This window comes from Macaca fascicularis, chromosome 10 (genome assembly GCF_037993035.2).
Source record: "Macaca fascicularis isolate 582-1 chromosome 10, T2T-MFA8v1.1".
Lineage (NCBI taxonomy): Eukaryota > Metazoa > Chordata > Mammalia > Primates > Cercopithecidae > Macaca > Macaca fascicularis.
Genome location: NC_088384.1, coordinates 88,792,245 through 88,812,506, shown reverse-complemented (window position 1 = coordinate 88,812,506; position 20,262 = coordinate 88,792,245). Strand labels below are relative to the sequence as shown.

General features: G+C 47.0%; 1 protein-coding gene across 30 annotated transcripts in view; it reads left to right on the top strand.

Annotated features, from left to right (window-relative positions):
• COMMD7 (COMM domain containing 7) overlaps positions 1–20,262 on the top strand; it is a 38,178-nt gene that overhangs the window by 12,016 nt on the left and 5,900 nt on the right. For 7 of the 30 annotated variants that reach the window (XR_012419250.1, XR_012419242.1, XR_012419249.1 and 4 more), the window contains exons 2-3: positions 3,197–3,250; positions 3,346–3,448. Coding sequence is in view for 15 of the 30 variants with exons in the window: in XM_074005036.1 (XP_073861137.1) it covers positions 3,197–3,250; positions 3,346–3,448 (157 nt within the window). In the remaining 15 variants the exon portion in view is untranslated. Of the gene's footprint in view, positions 1–3,196; positions 3,251–3,315; positions 3,449–19,085; positions 19,207–20,262 lie in introns of all 30 variants that reach the window. The other 23 variants (XR_012419244.1, XR_012419245.1, XM_065522990.1 and 20 more) reach the window with 8 other exon arrangements.

Sequence of the window (20,262 nt, the reverse complement as noted above, 5' to 3'; positions counted from 1 at the left end):
TCTCAAACTCCTGGCCTCAAGTGATCCTCTCACCTTGGCTTCCCAGAGTGCTGCGATTGTAGGCATGAGCCAGCACCCCAGTTTCATTTTCTTTTAAAATAGAATACATTTTCGAATAAAATAATGCAGAGCCCTGACAGATGTGTAGAGTTTAATGTGTCACAGCAGAAGGGATAGGTGCATTTAACATACTACACATACAACTTTGGGGGTTTTAAGCTGAAGTATCTGCCTGTAATCTTTTTTTATATATTGCTTCTAGAAGGTGGATCAAATGGTATAGTGACTCTAATTATGGCTCTAATTGTAGCTATCATTTGTTTAGCTTCCAGCCTGGCTCTGTGCTAGAGGCTCTGCATGTGTCACTGTTAGTATTGGAAGCTGTATATTACTACCTTTGTTTTCCTCATGAGGACTGGGACACAGAGTCTAAATGACTTGACCAAATTCACAAGAGTAGTCAATGGAGAACACTGATTCAACTGGGTCTTTTAAACCCTGGCATCCAGGTTTTCCCCACTATGCCATACACACTGGGTTTGTTGATGTTGTTTGAAACGGAGTCTCGCTCTGTCACCCAGGCTGGAGTGCAATGGCACGATCTCAGCTCACTGCAGCCTACGCCTCCCAGGTTCAAGCCATTCTTCTGCCTCAGCCTCCCGAGTAGCTGGGATTACAGGCGCGCACTACCATGACTAGCTAATTTTTGTATTCTTAATAGAGACGGGGTTTTACATTTTGGCCAGGCTGGTCTTGAACTCCCAACCTCAAATGATCCACCCACCTTGGCCTCTCAAAGTGCTGGGATTACATGCGTGAGCCACCATGCCCAGCCTATACACACTGTTCACAGGGAGGGACATGAGAAAGTAATGATCTGTGTCTCAGTCAGCTCAGGCTGCCATAACAAAATACCTGGGCAGCTGGTATTTTGTTAAGGCAAAATACCATAGACTGGTTGGCTCCAACAACAGACTTTCTTTTCTTTTCTTTCTTTCTTTCTTTTTTTTTTTTTTTTGAGACGGAGTCTCGATCTGTCATCCAGGCTGGTGTGCAGTGGCATGATCATGGCTCACTGCAACCTCTGCCTCCTGGGTTCAAGTGATTTTCCTGTCGCAGCCTCCCGAGTAGCTGGGATTACAGGTACACACCACCACATCCAGCTAATTTTTTTTGTTTGTTTTAGTTTTTCTTAGTGGAGATGGGGCTTCACCATGCTGTCCAGGCTGGTCTCAAACTCCTGACCTTGTGATCTGCTTGCTTCAGCCTCCTAAAGTGCTAGGATTACAGGCATGAGCCACTATACCCAGCCCAGACATTTATTTCTAACAGTTTTGCTTGTGCAGAAGTACAAGATCAAGTGCCAGCCAATGTGATTCCTGGCTTGTAGATAGCTGTCTCCTTCCTTTTTTTTTTTTTTTTTAAGAGATGGGGTCTTTGGGTGGGCGTAGTGGGTCATGCCTGTAATCCCAGCACTTTGGAAGGCCGAGGCAGGCGGATCAGGAGGTCGGGAGATCGAGACCATCCTGCCTAACATGGTGAAACCCCGTCTCTACTAAAAATACGAAAAATTAGCCGGGCGCGGTGGCGGGTGCCTGTAGTCCCAGCTACTTGGGAGGCTGAGGCAGGAGAATGGTGTGAACCCGGTAGGTGGAGCTTGCAGTGAGCCAAGATTGTGCCACTGCACTCCAGCATGGGCGACAGAGCAAGACTCTGTCTCAAGAAAAAAAAAAAAAGAAAAGAGATGGGGTCTTGCTATATTGCCCAGGCAGATCTCAAACTCACAGCCTCAAGCAATCCTCCCATCTTGGCCTCCCAAAATGCTGGGATTACAGGCGTGAGCCACTGCACCTGGCCTCTTCCTCTTGTAAGGCCCCAGCCCTAGGCTGGGCACGGTGGGTCATGCCTATAATCCCAGCACTTTGCGGGGATGAGGCAGGTGGATCACTTGAGGTGAGGAGTTCGAGACCAGCCTGGCCAATATGGTGAAACCTGTCTCTACTAAAAGTACAAAAATTATCTAGGTGTGGTGGCAGGCACCTGTAGTCCCAGCTGCTCGGGAGGCTGAGGCAGGAGAATTGCTTGAACTCGGGAGGTGGAGGTTGCAGTGAGCCGACATCACACCACTGCACTCCAGCCTGGGCAACAGAGTGAGACTCTATCTAAAAAATAAAATAAAATCAAAATAAGGGCCCCCAGCCCTATGGGATGATGGTCTCTATGACCTCATTTAACCGTTATCATCTCATCTAAAAGGCCCTGTCTTCAAATATTGTCACAACAGAAGTTAGGGCTTCAATATATGAATTTGGTGAAGACACAAACATTCAGTTCCTAACAGCACAGTACCAGTAAAGAGAAAAGATTAAGACACACAAAACTGTAAGAGTCTGTTCTAGGTGCATAATAAAGTGTTACAATTTATTGTTGTCTTACACAAGTAATGAGATGTTTATGGGTGGGGGGAACCCAAGAAAATATGATGCCAGGTGCATGGCTTATGCCTGTAATTCCAGCACTTTGGGAGGCTCAGGTGGGTAGATTGCTTGAGCCCAGGAGTTGGAGACAATCCTGGGCAACAAAGTGAGATCCTGTCTTTACATTAAAAAAAGTAATTAGCCAGGTGTGGTGGCATATGCCTGTAGTCCCAGCTACTCTGGAGGCTGAGGTGGGAGGATCGCTTGAGCCCAGGAGGCAGAGGTTGCAGTGAGCCGAGATTGCATCACTGCATTCCAACCTGGGCAACAGAGAGACCCTATCTCAGGGAAACAAAAAAAAAAAAAAAGAAAAGAAAAGAAAATATGGATAGGTAAAACAGAAGAAAACAAAAATCATCCAAAGTGGTAACCGCTTTTAATTTTCTGGTGATTTTCCCTTTGTGCATGCGTGTGTGTATGTCTGTCTGTGTGTGTCTGTGTCCTAGAGATATATGTGTGCTTCTGAGTGCGTATGCTCACAGTCTCTCAATACATGTTTCCCAAGTATCCCAATAAACGTGTTTTTCAGATGATGTAGTGACACACGTATATTGACACGGTGGTGGGATTGTGAACATTTGTAACTAGGATGATCAGAACAGGCATAACACCTGGCTGTTAACTGTTCTTCCCTCTCAAGTCTCTGCAGTTGCCTGGGGTGGGGCATGCTGACCCAGCAGTAGAAATTGTACTGATGTTCTGTCTTGTTTCCTTCACAGCAGTTCTCAGCCCTGACAGAGGTGCTTTTCCACTTCCTAACTGAGCCAAAAGAGGTAAATAGAACATTCCATGTTAGGAAGAGTGGGTCCGTGGTCCCCGAGATGCTTAAAAAGTGAAGGCCCAGGTTTTCACTGTTCCCTCACTGCAGGTGGAAAGGTTTCTGGCTCAGCTCTCTGAATTTGCCACCACCAATCGTATCAGTCTCAGCTCCCTCAGAAGCATTGTGAAAAGCCTCCTCCTGGTTCCAAATGGTGAGTAACCTCTCTTAGCAGCTGTGGCCAGAGACATTAACTTGACATTCCTTTAGTCCATGGAGTCATTGAAGCATGCTCTGTGGACTGAGCCAGAGTGTTCGGTAATGAGCCAGATGTGTGTGGGACTCAGTCTCTCGAGGGAGCCCGTGTAACAGGTGAACATAGTATAGTGGAATAGCAGTGCCCTGTGGCGCAGCGCAACTCAAAAGTTCAGTCTGTATCCTGGGTTCCATTCCGAGAATGTCCTCTTGTCCTGTCTCTAATAAGGACAGAAATTGCGCGGTGGCTCACGCCTGTAATCCCAGCACTTTGGGAGGCCGAGGCGGGCGGATCACAAGGTCAGGAGATCGAGACCACGGTGAAACCCCGTCTCTACTAAAAATACAAAAAATTAGCCGGGCGCGGTTGTGGGCGCCTGTAGTCCCAGCTACTCGGGAGGCTGAGGCAGGAGAATGGCGTGAACCCGGGAGGCGGAGCTTGCAGTGAGCCGAGATCGCGCCACTGCACTCCAGCCTGGGCGACAGAGCAAGACTCTGTCTCAAAAAAAAAAAAAAAAAAAAAAAAAAAAAGGACAGAAATTGAGAATAAGCACTTGGAAACTTTTATAGCAGCTCGACAACGTCCCTTGAATCTAGTATTTTTATTTTTATTTTTTTTTGATATGGAGTCTCTCTCTGTCACCAGGCTGAAGTGCAGTGGTGCAATCTTGGCTTACTGCAACCTCTGCCATCCAGGTTCAAGTGATTCTCCTACCTCAGCCTCCCAAGTAGCTGGGATTACAGGCACGTGCCACCACGCCCAGCTAATTTTTGTATTTTTAGTAGAGACCATGTTGGCCAGGATGGTCGTGATCTCTTGACCTTGTGATCTGCTCGCCTCAGCCTCCCAAAGTGCTGGGATTACAGGCGTGAACCACTGCGCCCAGCCTGAATCTAATAATTTTTTTAAATGGAGCATTTTTTCTGTTTTTGATAGGGTCTTGCTCTGTTGCCCAAGCTGGAATACAGTGGTGCAGTCATAGCTCACTTCAGCCTCAAACTCCTAGGTTCAAGTGATCCTCCTGCCTCAACCCCCCAAGTAGCTGGGATCACAGGTGGACACCACCCTTCCTGGCTAATGATTTTTGTGTATAGAGATAGAGTCTCTCTATGTTACTCAGGCTAGTCTCAAACTCCTAGGTCAAGTTGTCCTCCTGCCTTATGGATTCCCAAAGTGCTGGGATTACAGGTATAAGCCACCATGCCCAGCTTCAGTTCAAGTGTATTAGAAGTTGGGGGTTTAATTTGTTTGCTTCTGTTCGGCACCTTCCTATGTCTTAGTGAAGTTTCTTCCTTTTGCCCTGTATTGTGCTCCTGAGGTTCGGGGGGCTTGAACCAGAACATTCCAGAGATTTTCAACTGTGAAATTTTCTGAGCCTCGTTTTTATGTGATTCTTGCCTTCTTTTTTTTTTTTTTTTTTTTTTGAGATGGAATTTCAATCTTGTTGCCCAGGCTGCGGTGCAATGGCACGGTCTTGGCTCACCGCAACCTCCGCTTCCTGGGTTCAAGTGGTTCTCCTGCCTCAGCCTCCCAAGTAGCTGGGATTACAGGTACCCACCACCACATCCAGCTAATTTTTTGTATTTTTAGTAGAGACGGGTTTCACCATGTTGGACAGGCTGGTCTCGAACTCCTGACCTTAGGTGATCCACCCACCTCGGCCTCCCAAAGTGGTAGGATTACAGGAGTGAGTCACTGCACCTGGCCATGAGGTCTTTTTTTTGTTTGTTTTTTTGAGATGGAGTCTTGCTCTGTCGCCTAGGCTGGAGTGCAGTGGCGGAATCTTTACTCACTGCAACCTCCACCTCCCGGGTTCAAGTGCTTCTCCTGCCTGAGCCTCCCGAGTAGCTGGGATTTACAGGTACAGGCAAGTGCCACCAAGCCTGGCTAATTTTTGTATTTTTAGTAGAGATGGGGTTTCACTATGTTGGCCAGGCTGGTCTTGAACTCCTGACCTCGTGATCTGCCCGCCTTGGCTTCCCAAAGTGCTGGGATTACAGACGTGAGCCATTGCACTCAGCCAAAGTCTTTTTATATAGGAATACTTTTTTTTTTTTTTTTTTTTTTTTTTGAGACAGGCTTTTGCTCTGTTGCCCACACTGGAATGCAGTGGCATGATCTCAGCTTACTGCAACCTGCGCCTCCCAAGCTTAAGTGATCCTCCCATGTCAGCCTCCAGAGTAGCTGGGACTACAGGCGTGCACCACCACACCCGGCTATTTTTGGTAGTATTATTATTATTATTTGTAGAGATGGGGTTTTGCCATGCTGGCCAGGCTGGTTTAAAATTCCTGAGCTCAAGTGATCTGCCCGCCTCAGTCTCCCAAAGTGTTAGAATTACAGGTGTGAGCCATTGCACCAGGAGGAATAAATTTTCATTTTAAACTTTCAAAAACAGTACAGAGCTATAGAGAGTGAAAAGTAAAAATCCCCTTTTACTCTCTTCCTACTCTCGTCCCTAGAAATAATCACAATATAATTTTGGACTATAGCCTTTTATATTTTTATGTACACTAATGAACATATACATTTATGTAGCTTTGTTTTCATAAATGGTAGCAAACCGTAAAACGTGTCCTGGAACTCACATTTTTTTCATTATACCTGGTGACATCACCTTCATTCTTTAGGTGGCTGTAATATCCCATAGACTGAATATATCTCCTTTTAATCTATTTCCTGTTGTTGGATATTTCCGTTGTTCTCACATCTCACCCTTACAAACACCACCACAGTGAACATCGTTACAACCTCTTCTTACTCACAAATGTGAGTATTTCGAGACCAGCCTCACCAACACGGTACCTAAAGTGCAGAACCACAAGCCTTTTTTTTTTTTTTTTTTTTTTTTTTTTTCCTGAGACAATCTCATTCTGTCACCCAGGCTAGAATGCAGTGGTGCGATCTCGGCTCGCTGCAACCTCCACCTCCCGGGTTCAAGTGATTCTTCTACCTCAGCCTTCTGAGTAGCTGGGATTACAGGTGCCTACCACCATGCCTGGCTAATTTTTGTAGTTTTAGTAGAGACCAAGTTTCACCATGTTGGCCAGGTTGGTCTTGAACTCCTGACCTCAGGTGATCTGCCGGCCACGCCTTCCAAAGCGCTGGGATTACAGGCATGAGCCACCATGCCCATCCAGAACCATAAGTCATTATTCTCATTCTCTAGCCTTCATCTTTGGAAATGGGTTTATCTGAGGGCTGAGACCTGTCTACCAAATACCTGCTATGGGCACTAATTTTTCGGGAGACCTCTGTCTAGTGTCCCTGTCCCCAGTCTTTCCTGTCTTCCTCATCTATGCTCCCCACCACACTGTACACTGTATCCTTTTTTTTGTTGTTTGTTTTTTGGAGACAGAGTTTTGCTCTTGTCACTCAGACTGGAGTACAGTGGCAAGATCTCGAATCTTGGCTCACTGCAACCTCCATCTCCCAGGTTCAAACAATTCTTCTGCCTCAGTCTCCTGAGTAGCTGGAACTACAGGCATGCACCACCACGCCTGGCTAATTTTTCGTATTTGTATTTGTATTATTTATTATTTCTTTTCTTTTTTTTTTTTTTTTTGAGACAGAGTCTCGCTCTGTCGCCCAGGCTGGAGTGCAGTGGCCGGATCTCACCTCACTGCAAGCTCCGCCTCCCGGGTTCACGCCATTCTCCTGCCTCAGCCTCCCGAGTAGCTGGGACTACAGGCACCCGCCACCTTGCCCGGCTAGTTTTTTATGTATTTTTAGTAGAGACAGGGTTTCACCGTGTTAGCCAGGATGGTCTCAATCTTCTGACCTTGTGATCCGCCCATCTCGGCCTCCCAAAGTGCTGGGATTACAGGCTTGAGCCACCGTGCCCGGCCTATTTTCTTTTTTTTGAGATGGATTCTCACTCTCTCACCCAGGCTGGAGTGCAGTAGTGTGATCTTGGCTCACTGCAACCTCCACCTCCTGGGTTCAAGCGATTTTCCTGCCTCAGCCTCCCAAATAGCTGGGAGTACAGATGTGCGCCACCACACTCAGCTAATTTTTTTTTTTTTTTTTTGAGACAAAGTCTTGCTCTGTCGCCCAGGCTGGAGTGCAGTGGCATGATTTCGGCTCACTGCAAACCTCCGTTTCCTGGGTTCAAGCAATTCTCTTGCCTCAGCCTCCTGAGTAGCTGGCATTACAGGCGCCCACCAACAGGCCTGGCTTTTTTTTTTTTTTTTTTGTATTTTTAGTAGAGACGACGTTTCTCCATGTTGGCCAGGCTGGTCTCGAACTCCTGACCTCAGGTAATCCGCCCGCCTTGGCCTCCCAAAGTGCTGGGATTACAGGCGTGAGCCACCCTGCCCAGCAATTTTTTGTACTTTTAGTAGAGCTGGGGTTTCACCATGTTGGCCTGGCTGGTCTCGAACTCCTGACCTGAGGTGATCTGCCTGCCTTGGCCTCCCAAAGTCCTGAGATTATAGGTGTGAGCCACCGTGCCCTGCCTATTAAAAATAAATAGAGTCAGGGTCTTCCTGTTGCCCAGTCTGATCTCCATCTATCCTAGGCTCAAGCGATCCTCCCGCCTCGGATTCTAAAAGTGCTGGGATTACAGGCATGAGCCACCACACCTGGCCCCCCACTGGATCCTGTTAGATTGCCTTCAGCTGTTCCCAGTCCTTGAGCTCCACCCCTGTGCTGTCTCAGAAAGCCTTCCCAAATTGCTTGAGTTCACAGTGACCTCCCCTTCCAGCATCTGAGATATGCTTTTTATCTGTAGCTATCATTTTGGTCAGTACTCATTTACAGGTTTCTGTTGTTCCTGCTGTTTTGTTTGTATCTGATGTATCTGTCTCATGGCTCTAATAGATAGTTCCTCAAAGTCAGGGGCTAGTCTTGTTCTTTCCTAAGCCATGGTTAGAAGCAAGGTAATGGCATAAAGCAGGTGCTCAGTACATGCAGAGCGAATTGAATATGATTTAGGAGATGCTGTGACCGTCACAGGGGACGTTGAGTCTATATTTTCCTTCTTTTTTTGCAAGGGGACAAGGTCTCACGCGGACTGATCAGCATAACTCACTGCAACCTCCACCTCCAGGGCTTAAGTGATTCTTCTACTTCAGCCTCCTGAGTAGCTGGGACTACAGATGCCCCAACACACCTGGCTAATTTTTGTATTTTTTGTAGAGACGAGGTTTTACCATGTTGCCCTGGCTGGTCTTGATTCTTGAGCTCAAGCAGTCTGCCTGCTTTGGCCTCCCAAAACGCTGGTATTACAGGCATGAACCACCATGCCTGGCCTAGTTTATATTTTTCTCTTTTTCTGAGATGGAGTTTCGCTCTTGTCTCCCAGGCTGGAGTGCAGTGGCTCAGTCTCGGCTCACTGCAACCTCTGCCTCTCGAGTTCAAGCAATTTTCCTGCCTCAGCCTCCTGAGTAGCTGGGATTACAGGCATGTGCCACCATGCCCGGCTAATTTTTGTATTTTTAGTACAGACGGGGTTTCACCATGTTGGCCAGGCTGGTCTCAAACTCCTGATCTCAGGTGATCTGCCCACCTTAGCCTCCCAAAGTGCTGGGATTGCAGGTGTGAGCCACTGTGCCTGGCCTATAGTAGGTCATTTTCTATAGATATAGAGGAAATTGAGGAACTCAGCATACCAATGAAGAGATGGGCTTTTCAGGCTCACTCTGATTTGAGTTTTGGTCCCATCACTGAATGTAGCCATTTGGTCCTGGACAATTCAGCCTTGTAGAACCTCAGTTTCTTATCTGAAAAGTAGAATAATAATAGCAGCTTATTGTGGTGTTAGGAATGAATGGACAAATGCCTGTAAAGTACTTAACACAGTGTTTGCTCAACTGTAACCTTTGTTTTGTTGGGACTTTTGTTGAGCCAGGGTCTTGCTCTGTTGCCCAGGCTGGTCTTGAAGTCCTGTCTTAACCTCCCAAGTAGCTGGGATTATAGGCGTGTTACTGTGCCCAGCTGTTATGGCCTTTATTTATTGATAGAGCAGCTAGTGATCAGTCCTATTCCTTTATGTTAAATTATGGGATAAAACTTTTACCTAATAATGAGGATGTGAATGTATGTCTGGGCTAGTTAATGTCCCAAAGCCTTCTAAGTTTTATTTTATTTTATTTTATTTTATTTTTTTGAGATGGAGTTTTGCTCTTGTTGCCCACACTGGAGTGCAGTGGCACCATCTTGGCTCACTACAACCTCCGCCTCACAGGTTCAAGCGATTCTCCTGTCTTAGCCTCCTGAGTAGCTGGGATTACAGGCACTCGCTACCATGCCTGGCTAATTTTTTATATTTTTATTAGAGATGGGGTTTCACCTTGTTGACCAAGCTGGTCTCGAACTCCTGACCTCAGGTGATCCACCCCGCCTTGTCCTCCCAAAGTGCTGCGATTACAGGTGTAAGCCACTGCCCCCGGCCTTCCTGGCCCCTTCTTATCGTTTGTCCTTGTGCATTCCTTCTTTCTAGTCCCAAAGGCTGCCATCCCAGAACAGTTTCTTAGCCCTGCATGTCTAGTTGTGGCAGTTACATCTCCACCTCCATTCTCCCATCCAGACTCCAGTTTGCCCTGGAGCACACTTACTACAGCACAGCTTGGATCATGCTGCTCCTCTCAACTGTTTACCTTGCGTAATGAAGTCTGTAGGCCTCAGTTTGGTATTCAAGGCCTTTCCTAATCTAATCTGCAATGTAAGAGCCTCCAGGCCCTCATCACTGTCCTTTCCCTTTAGCCTGGTCCTGCCTGTGCAACAAGCTGTTATTGTAGAAGTACAGTTTGTTAGAGCTGAAGTGGCCCCAAGAAACCACCAGATCAGTCTTCCTCAAATTGGTGTGTCCAGAGTCCGAAATACTCTCCCCCCAACCCCAGCCTTGGAACCCTGGAGATTCAAGCACACATTGACACATCTCAGGTTCTGAAAAGTCTTGCAGTAAAGAAACCTGCTTAACCAGTATCTGTGAAGCATAGTTAATGATGGAACTTTTTGGTTTCTTTTTTTCTTTTTGGCAGGTGGAGAGTCAAGTAAAAACTTTGTAAAGTACTGATCTTTTTTTGGCATTTTGTTTTATTTTATTTTATTTATTTATTTGAGACAGAGTCTCGCTTGTTGCCCAGGCTGGAATGCAATGGCACAGTCTGTGCTCACTGCAACCTCTGCCTCCTGAGTTTAAGCGATTCTCCTGTCTCAGCCTCCCAAGTAGCTGGGATCACAGGCCCATGCCGTCACGCCCAGCTAATTTTTTGTATTTTAGTAGAGACGGAGTTTCACTGTGTTGCCCAGGCTGGTCCCGAAATCCTGAGCTCAGGCAGTCCATCCACCTTGGCCTCTCAAAGTGCTGTGATTACAGGCGTGAGCCACCGCGTCTGGCCCCTTTTTATTTTATTGATTTATTTTATTTATTTATTTATTTATTTTTTGAGACGGAGTCTCCCTCTGTCACCCAGGCTGAAGGGCAGTGGCCGGATCTCAGCTCACTACAAGCTCCTCCTTCCGGGTTTACACCATTCTCCTGCCTCAGCCTCCTGAGTAGCTGGGACTACAGGCGCCCGCCACCTTACCTGGCTAGTTTTTTGTATTTTTTAGTACAAAAAACCGTGTTAGCCAGGATGGTCTTGATCTCCTGACCTCGTGATCTGCCTGTCTCGGCCTCCCAAAGTGCTGGGATTACAGGCTTGAGCCACTGCGCCCGGCCTATTGATTTATTTTTTTGAGACAGTCTTGCTCTGTCACCGAGGCTCGAGTGCAGTGGTACAATCTTGGCTCTCTGCAACCTCCACCTCCTAGGTTCAAGCGATTCTCCTGCCACAGCCTCCTGAGTAGCTGGGATTACAAGCACACACCACTACACCAGGCTAATTTTTTTTTTTTTTTTTTTTTTTTTTTTTGGTAGAGAGGAGGTTTTACTATATCGGCCGGGGTGGTCTCAAACTCCTGACCTCAGGTGATCCACTTACCTCAGCCTCCCAAAGTGCTGAGGTTACAAGCATGAGTTACTGCGCCTGGCCTTTTTGCCTTTTTTAAGAAATGTTTTTCTTGTACTATTTAGTATATAATTCTTTAAAACACCTGACTTCAGCCAGGCACAATGACTCATGCCTGTAATACCAGCACTGTGGGAAGTCAAAGGGGGAGAATCTCTTGAGGCCAGTAGTTGGAGAACAGCCTGGGCAACGTAGTGAGACCCTACCTCTACAAAAAATGGAAAAACAATGGCCAGGTATGGTGACTCATGCCTGTAATCCCAGCACTTTGGGAGGCTGAGGCAGGCGGATCACTTGAGGTCAGAAGTTTGAGACCAGCCTGGCCAACATGACAAAACCCTATCTCTACTAAAAATACAAAAATGAGCCGGGCGTGATGGCACATGCCTGTAACCCCAGCTACTTGGGAGGATGAGGCATGAAAATTGCTTGAACCTGGGAGGCAGAGGTTGCAGTGAGCCAAGATTACACCATGCACTCCTACCTGGGTGACAGTGAGACTCTGTCTAATAAAAAAAATATTAACTGGGCATGGTGGTGCGCACCTGCAGTCCCAACTACTTGCCTGTAGTCTCAGCTACTTCAGACACTGAGACAGGAAGATCCCTTGAGCCCAGGAGTCCAGGCTGCAGTGAGCCATGATTGCACCACTGCCCTCCAGTTTGCACAACAGAGGAAGACCCTGTCTCTAAAAAACAAACCAAAGAAAACCCTTCAAAAGTGACTAACCCATGGCCAGATTGATTCATGTGGACCCCACCCATGGCTTCTCACTGCTCTCTGAACTGGATTACTTTAGTTTAGTTTAGTTTTAGAGATGTGGGGGTCTTGCTGTGTTGGTTGGGCTGGTCTCAACTCCTGGCCTCAAGCAATCCTCCCACTTCAGCCTGCTGAGTAGCTGGGATTACAGGTGTGGGCAACATGCCCAGTGCAAACTGGATTATGTTAAAGGCAGTATCAGACATATCATTTTATTCCTGAATACTTAGTTATCTATCTCTAAAAAAAAAAGGAATTTCCCCCTTATCAAACTACAATGCCATTATCATATCTAAAAGGAAAATACAAGGTCAGTATTAATTTCCCCATTGTCTCCTGTATTTTGTTTGTTTGGAGTGAGTTCCCATCAGGATCTCGATAGGATTCCAGTCCAGCACGTGGCTGCTGGGTGGCCCTCCTGTGCTTGCTTACTCACCAAGGATTTAATAGCTCGGAGACCTAATGGTACCTGAGAACTAATAGTAGACTTATACTTTTATTACAAGGATAAAGATAATAAATGTAACAAGGTGCTCACTTCTCTAAGTGGTAGCGCACTGCTGCTAATGTTATGATTGTCATTTTTATTAGGTGTTATCTCCTAGCTGAGATTACAGATAACTTGGCAGTAGGGTCACTATTTAAGCCTGTTTTTAATTAATTAATTAATTTATTTTTGATTAATTAATTTTTTTTGAGACAGAGTCTCGCTCTGTCACCCAGGTTGGAGTACAGTGGCGTGATCACAGCTCACTGCAGCCTTGACTCCCTAAGCTCCATCGAGCCTCCAACCTAAGCCTCCCAAGTAGCTGGGACCACAGGTGCGTGCCATCACTCCTGGCTGATTTTTGTATTTTTGGTAGAGACAGGGTTTTGCCATGTTTCCTAGGCTGGTCTTGAACTCCTGAGTTCAAGCAGTCACCTGCCTCAGCCTCCCAAAGTGCTGGGATATAGGCATGAGCCACCACGCCTGGCCGCCTGTTTTTTTATTTTATTTTATTCTTTTTGTTTGTTTGTTTTTTTAAGACTGGGTCTGGCTGTGTTGCCCAGGTTGGATCGCAGTGGCACAGTCTCTGCTAACTGTAGCCTTGACTTCCTGAGTTTCAGTGAGCCTCCCACCTCAGCCTCCCACGCAGCTGGGACCACAAGCGCATGCCACCGCTCCCAGCTAATTTTTGTATTTTTGATAGGGTTTTGCCGTGTTTCCTAGGCTGGTCTTGAACTCCTGAGTTCAAGCAGTCCACCTGCCTCAGCCTCCCAAAGTGCTGGGATATAGGCATGAGCCACCATGCCTGGCTGCCTGTTTTTTTTATTATTTATGTTTTGTTTTGTTTTGTTTTGAGACTGGGTCTGGCTGTGTTGCCCAGGCTGGAGTGCAGTGGCACAATCTCTGCTTACTGTAGCCTCGACCTCGCCACCCTGCTTGGCTGCCTATTTTTATTTCATTTATTTATTTATTTTTATTTACTTATTTTTTTGAGATGGAGTCCCACTCTGTTGCCCGGGCTGTAGTGCAGTGGCGTGATCTCGGCTCACTGCAACCTCTGCCTCTCGGATTCAAGAGATTCTGCCACCTCGGCCTCCTGAGTAGCTGAGATTACAGGCATGTGCCACCACACCTGGCTAATTCTTTTTGTTGTTGTTTTGTGTTTTTTTTGAGATGGAATCTCGCTCTATTGCCTAGGCTGGAGTACAGTGGTGCGATCTCGGCTCACTGCAACCTCCACCTGCCGGGTTCAAGCGATTATTCTACTTCAGCCGCCTGAGTAGCTGGGACTACAACCATGCACCACCATGCCTGGCTAATTTTTGTATTTTTAGTAGAGACGAGGTTTCACCATATTGGCCAGGCTGGCCTCAAACTCCTGACCTCGTGATCACCCACCTTAGCCTCCCAAAGTGCTGGGACTACGTGAGCCACCGTGCCTGGCCTTAATTTTTTGTATTATTAGCAGAGACGGAGTTTCACCATATTGGCCAGGCTGGTCTCGAACTCCTCACCTTGGGTGATCCACTTGCCTTGGCCTTCCAAAGTGCTGAGATTACAACCACCATGCCTGGCCCTATTTTTATTTTGATACTTAGCAAGATATCTGGCCCCTGTGGGTGATCCATAACTGATTTTTATTTTATTTTATTTTATTTTTATAAAAAGGAGGTAACTCCCCTTCCCCACTCCCCAGTGAGTTCTTTGTAGCCACACACACAAAAAAGAATAATCAGCAATGAAGTGTAGTCATAAGTGGTATTTAATCAAACGTTGAACTAAATTCCCCAGGACTGCCAGCCCCATGCGCCACCCTACTATTTTTCTCCATGTCACTTTCCCCCTTCTTTCTTTTTTTGTTTTGGCGGGAGGGCAGTTTTATTATTATTTCTTTTTTGAGACAGAGTCATACTGTATTGCCCAGGCTAGAGTGCAATGGCATGATCTCGGCTCACTGCAACCTCTGCCTCCTGGGTTCAAGCGATTCTCCTGCCTCGGCCTCCAGAGTAGCTGGGATTACAGGCGCTCACCACCATGCTTGGCTAATTTTTGTATTTTAGTAGAGATGGGGTTTCACCATGTTGGCCAGGCTGGTCTTGAACTCCTGACCTTGAGATCTACCTGCCTTGGCCTCCGAAAGTGCTGGGATTACAGGCGTGAGCCACTGTGCCTAGCCTCCCCCTTCTCATACCCTGTGTGGCTTATGTGTTACGTTATTGCTGTGGTCTTTCTCCTGCCAGTAGAATGGAAGCCTCATAAGGGCAGAGATTGTTGTCTGTTCAGTTCATTGATGTTTCCCAGCATCTCTGTGAGCCTTACAGGGTGGCTTCAGCTGGACAGCCTTCGGGGTCAGTAATGACTGGATGAAAGCAGCTCTCCATCCTCTCCCATCTGCTTCCTTCTCCGGGAGTTTTCACCAAGCCTGTGTCCATTCCTTGGGCTCCCATTTGTACACTGAATAAGAACAATGTTTGCTGTTTTTCCACCTGTCTTGGCAAAGCTGAAATCCTCGCCCTCACTTCCATTTGTTTTGTCCTTCATATTGTTTGACAGCTTTGAGGGTTTAGCTAAGGCAACAGTTCTGGTAAAAATTGGTGCCTGTTGCTGGGTGCGTTGGCGCACGCCTGTAGTCCCAGCACTTTAGGAGGCCGAGGTGAGTGGATCACCTGAGGTCAGGAGTTCACAAAGAGGCCGGGCATGGTGGCTCACACCTTAATCCTAGCACTGTGGGAGGCTGAGGTGGGCGGATCATGAGGTCAGGAGATCAAGACCATCCTAGTCTCTACGAAAAATGCAAAAAATTAGCTGGGCGTGGTGGCATGCACCTATAGTCCCAACTACTTGGGAGGGTGAGGCAGGAGAATCACTTGAATCTGGGAGGCATAGGTTGCAGTGAGCCAAGATTGTGCCACTGCACTCTGGTCGGGGGAGAAAAGAGTAAGACTCCATGTCTCAAAAAAAAAAAAGAAAAAAAGGACCATCTCAAAGTTATCTGTGTTTGAAGAAGAATTTTTTTTTTTTTTTTTTTTTTGAGACGGAGTCTTGCTCTGTCTCCCAGGCTGGAGTGCAGTGGCCGGATCTCAGCTCACTGCAAGCTCCTCCTCCCGGGTTCACGCCATTCTCCTGCCTCAGCCTCCCGAGTAGCTGGGACTACAGGCACCCGCCACCTCGCCCGGCTATTTTTTTTTGTATTTTTTTAGTAGAGACGATGTTTCACGGTGTTAGCCAGGATGGTCTCAATCTCCTGACCTCGTGATCCGCCCGTCTCGGCCTCCCAAAGTGCTGGGATTACAGGCGTGAGCCACCGCGCCCGGCCCTTTTTTTTTTTTTTTGAGACAGAATCTTGCTCTGCCGCCCAGGCTGGAGTGCAGCAGTGGCACAATCTCGGCTCACTGCAAGCTCCACCTCCCGGGTTCACGCCATTCTCCTGCCTCAGCCTCCCGAGTAGCTGGGACGATAGGTGCCCACCACCACACCCGGCTAATTTTTTGTGTTTTCAGTAGAGTTGGGGTTTCACCGTGCTAGCCAGGATGGTCTCGATCTCCTGACCTCGTGATCCACTTGCCTCGGCCTCCCAAAGTGCTGGGATTATAGGTGTGAGCCACCGTGCCCGGCCCAGAAGGATGTTCTTAAATTTCCCCATGTATCATGTTCTGCTGACTGCAGTGTTGGAGTTTACACAATTTTCTTTCTTTTTTTTTTTTTTAAGCTCTGGGGTACACATGCAGGGTGTGCAGGTTTGTTACATAGTATGCCATGGTGGTTTGCTGCACCCGTCAACCCATCACCTAGGGTTTCTTTTCTTTTTTTTTTTTTGAGACGGAATCTCGCTCTGTCACCAGGCTGGAGTGCAGTGGCGAGATCTCGGCTCACTTAAACCTCTGCCTCCTGGGTTCAAGCGATTCTCCTACCTCAGCCTCGCTAGTAGCTGGGACTACAGACACGTGCCACCATGCCCAGCTAATTTTTATACTTTTTGGTAGATATGGAGTTTCACCACGTTGTCCAGGATGGTCTCGATCTCTTGACCTCGTGTTCCACCTGTCTCGGCCTCCCAAAGTGCTGGGATTACAGGTGTGAGCCACCTTGCCCGGCCCATCACCTAGGTATTAAGCCCATCATGGATTAACTACTTTTCCTAATCCTATCCCTCCCCCCACCCCATCCTCCAAGAGGCCCCAACACAGTTTTCATTCTGTCTGGCATAGGGTCAAAGGTTGAAGGTCTGTCTTGTGGCTGGTATTTGCCTAGGACAAAGGAATCACCAAAGGAAAAAGCTGAAAAAGAGGTTAAGCACTTGAGACCTAGCATGATGCCAATCCATGTTTCAGGTCTGGCCTCTGCCCTCCCGAGGTAACTTCAAGATGGAGAGCTTGCTCTTCGGTCCCTGCAGCTTTGTTGCCTTCATTGTCAACAACTGTCAAGGCATTGCCTGGTACCGCAGCACCAAGATAGCTTCTGAGAATGGCCTGGTGTTAGAAAGAACTTGGTGTGGGGACCCTCTGGCCTATAAGCCACTTGGCTTTGTTTCCTTTTTTTTTTTTTAGACAGAGTCTCACTCTGTCGCCCAGGCTGGAGTGCAGTGGTGTGATCTCGGCTCACTGTAACCTTTGCCTCCCGGGTTCAAGTGATTCTCCTGCCTCAGCCTCCCAAGTAGCTGGGACTACAGGTGTGTGCCACCATGCCCAGCTAATTTTTGTATTTTTAGTGGAGACAGGGTTTCACCGTGTTGACGAGGCTGGTCTCAAACTCCTGACCTCATGTGATCCACCCGCCTCAGCCTCCCAAAGTGCTGGGATTACAGGCGTGAGCCACCATGCCGGGCCAAAGTAACACTTATTTTTATTTATTTATTTTTAGAGATAGAGTCTTGCTCTGTCACCCAGGCTGGAGTGCAGTGGTGCCATCATGGCTCACTGTAGCCTCAAACTCCTGGGCTCAAGCGATCATCCTATCTTAGCCTCCTGAGCAGCTGGATTACAGGTGTGCACCACCACACCCAAGTAATTTTTTATTATTTTTTTGTGGAGGCAGGGTTTTGCTATGATGCCCAGGCTAGTCTCAAATTCCTAGCCTCAAGCAGTCCTCTCATCTCAGCTTCCCAAAGTGCTGGGATTATAGGTGCCTTTCCTTTTTTTCTTGACATTATATTATACAGATTGGTCCATCAAGAGCTACTGAGCTACCTCTTTTTTTTTTTTTTTTTTTTTAATGAGGTCTCACTCTGTTGCATAGGCTGGAATGCAGTGATGCAATTATGGTTTACTATAGCCTCAACCTCCTGGGCTCAAGCCATCCTTCCACCTCAGCCTCCTGAGTAGCTGGGACCACAGGTCCATGCCACTATACCTTGCTAATTTTTTTTATTTTGTAGAATAGGGTCTTCCTGTGTTGCCCAGACTGGTCTTGAACCCCTGGGCTCAAGTATCCTCCCACCTCAGCCTCCCAAAGTGCTGGAATGACAGCACTTGGCCTTACATAATTTTTTAAAAGCCTGGATAGCATTCCATTGTAAGGATTCTTGCCTTCAACATGTTTTTATTGAGTGCCAACCAATAAACTTTGCCAGGCATTTCTCTCGGAGCTTGGGACACAGCAGTAGGCAAAATGAGCCTAGTCTTTGTTCTTATCAAGCTGATGTTCTAGTGGAAAACTTGATAATAAATATATAACATAAAGTTGGGTAGTTATAAATGCAATGCAGAATATTCCACAGCATTATAGGAGTATGAGTAAAGGGCAGTGCTATTTAAAATACAATGAAGCTGGGCTTGGCAGCTCATGCCTATAATCCCAGCATTTAGAGAGGCTGAGGTAGGAGTATTGCTTCAGTGCAGGAGTTCGAGGCTGGCAAGATAGTGAGACTCTATCTCTAGAAAAAATATTAAAAATTAGGCAAGCATGGTGGGGCGTGCCTCTAGTCCCAGCTACTTAGGAGCCTGAGGTGGGAGGATCCATTAAGCCCAGGAGGTCAAGGCTGTAGTGAGCCATAATTACACCACTGCAGTCCAGCCTGGGTAAAATCTTATTTTAAATAAGATTAAAAAAAAAAAGAAAAAATGTAAAATAGAGTGGTCAGGGATCCTTTCTGAGGAGGTAAGAGTCAGGCACAACCCTGAATGAAGCGAAGGGATGAGCTGTGTGCAGAGAACGGCAAGGGCAAATGGCGGGGGTTAGAAAGCTGCTTGGCATATTCTAAAAATAGCAGAGTAAGCAAGGGAGAGAGCCTAGGGGTTCTAAGAGGAGGCCAGAGCATGCAGGGTATTGTACAACCTTTGGATTTTACTGTGAGTGAAATAGGAGATAGTAGAGGGCTTTGAGCAGAAAAAAAGACATGGTCTGACCTGAGTTTTTGTTTGTTGTTTTTGTTGTTGTTTGCTTGTTTGTTTTTGAGACGGAGTCTCGCTCTGTTGCCCAGGCTTGAGTGCAGTGGCAAGATCTCGGCTCACAGCAACCTCTACCTCCCGGGCTCAGATGATTCTCCTGCCTCAGCCTCCCAGCTAATTGTGTAACAGGTACCCAGCCTGTTTTTTTGTTTTGTTTTGTTTTGTTTTTTCTATTTTTTTTTTTTTGGGGACAGAGTCTTGCTCTGTCGCCAGGCTGTGATGCAGTGGCGCCATCTCGGCTCACTGCAACCTCTGCCTCCTGGGTTCAAGCGATTCTCCTGCCTCAGCCTCCCAAGTAGCTGGGAATACAGGCGTGTGCCACCATGCCCGGCTAATTTTTGTATTTTTAGTAGAGATGGGGTTTTGCCATGTTGGCCAGGCTAGTCTCGAACTACTGACCTCAAGTGATCCACCTACCTCGGCCTCCCAAAGTGCTGGGATTATAGGCGTGAGCCACTGTGCCTGGTCTCTCCATGACCTTTCGTCCCTACTATCCACATTGCTAAAGAGCTTCCCTTGTATATCTCAGTGTGCTTTTGGGTGCAGCTTGGTTGGGTGAATTCTTGGCAGTACAATTCTTGACTATCTGGATTTGACAGATTTTCTCCCAAAAATGCTTAATCTTTCGTGGTAAATAAAGTTAAAATAATAGCTGAGCATGGTGGCTCCTGTCTGTAATCCCAGCACTTTGGGAGGCCAAGGTGGGTGGATTGCTTGAGTTCAGGAGTTTGAGACCAGTTTTGGCAACTTGGCAAGACCCTGTCCCTACAAAAATTAAAAAAATTAGCTGGGCGTTGTAATCCCAGCTGTGTGGGAGGCTGAGGTGGGAGGATTGCTTGAGCACCCCGCCGGGCAGGGGGAGGTGAGCTGAGATTGCCCAACTGTACTTCAGCCTGGGCGATAGAGTGAAACCCCATCTCACTGTCTCAAAAAAAAAAAAAAAAAAAAAAAAATTACAATAATAAAGCCCAGTGTTTTGGGATTGTCAAATAAAGTATTGGATTTGAATTCAGTATAAACCAAGAAGTTATATTCATGGTAGTTATGAGTTAATTGGATTGGCTGGGAAGTAGCCACCTTCTCAGAGGGCCTTTATGGCTACGGTTTCCTGGGGTCTTGCCTTTTTTATTCTGTGTGGCTTCCTTGCTCACTCTGATTTTGGAGATAAAAGATTTCCTCCCTTTG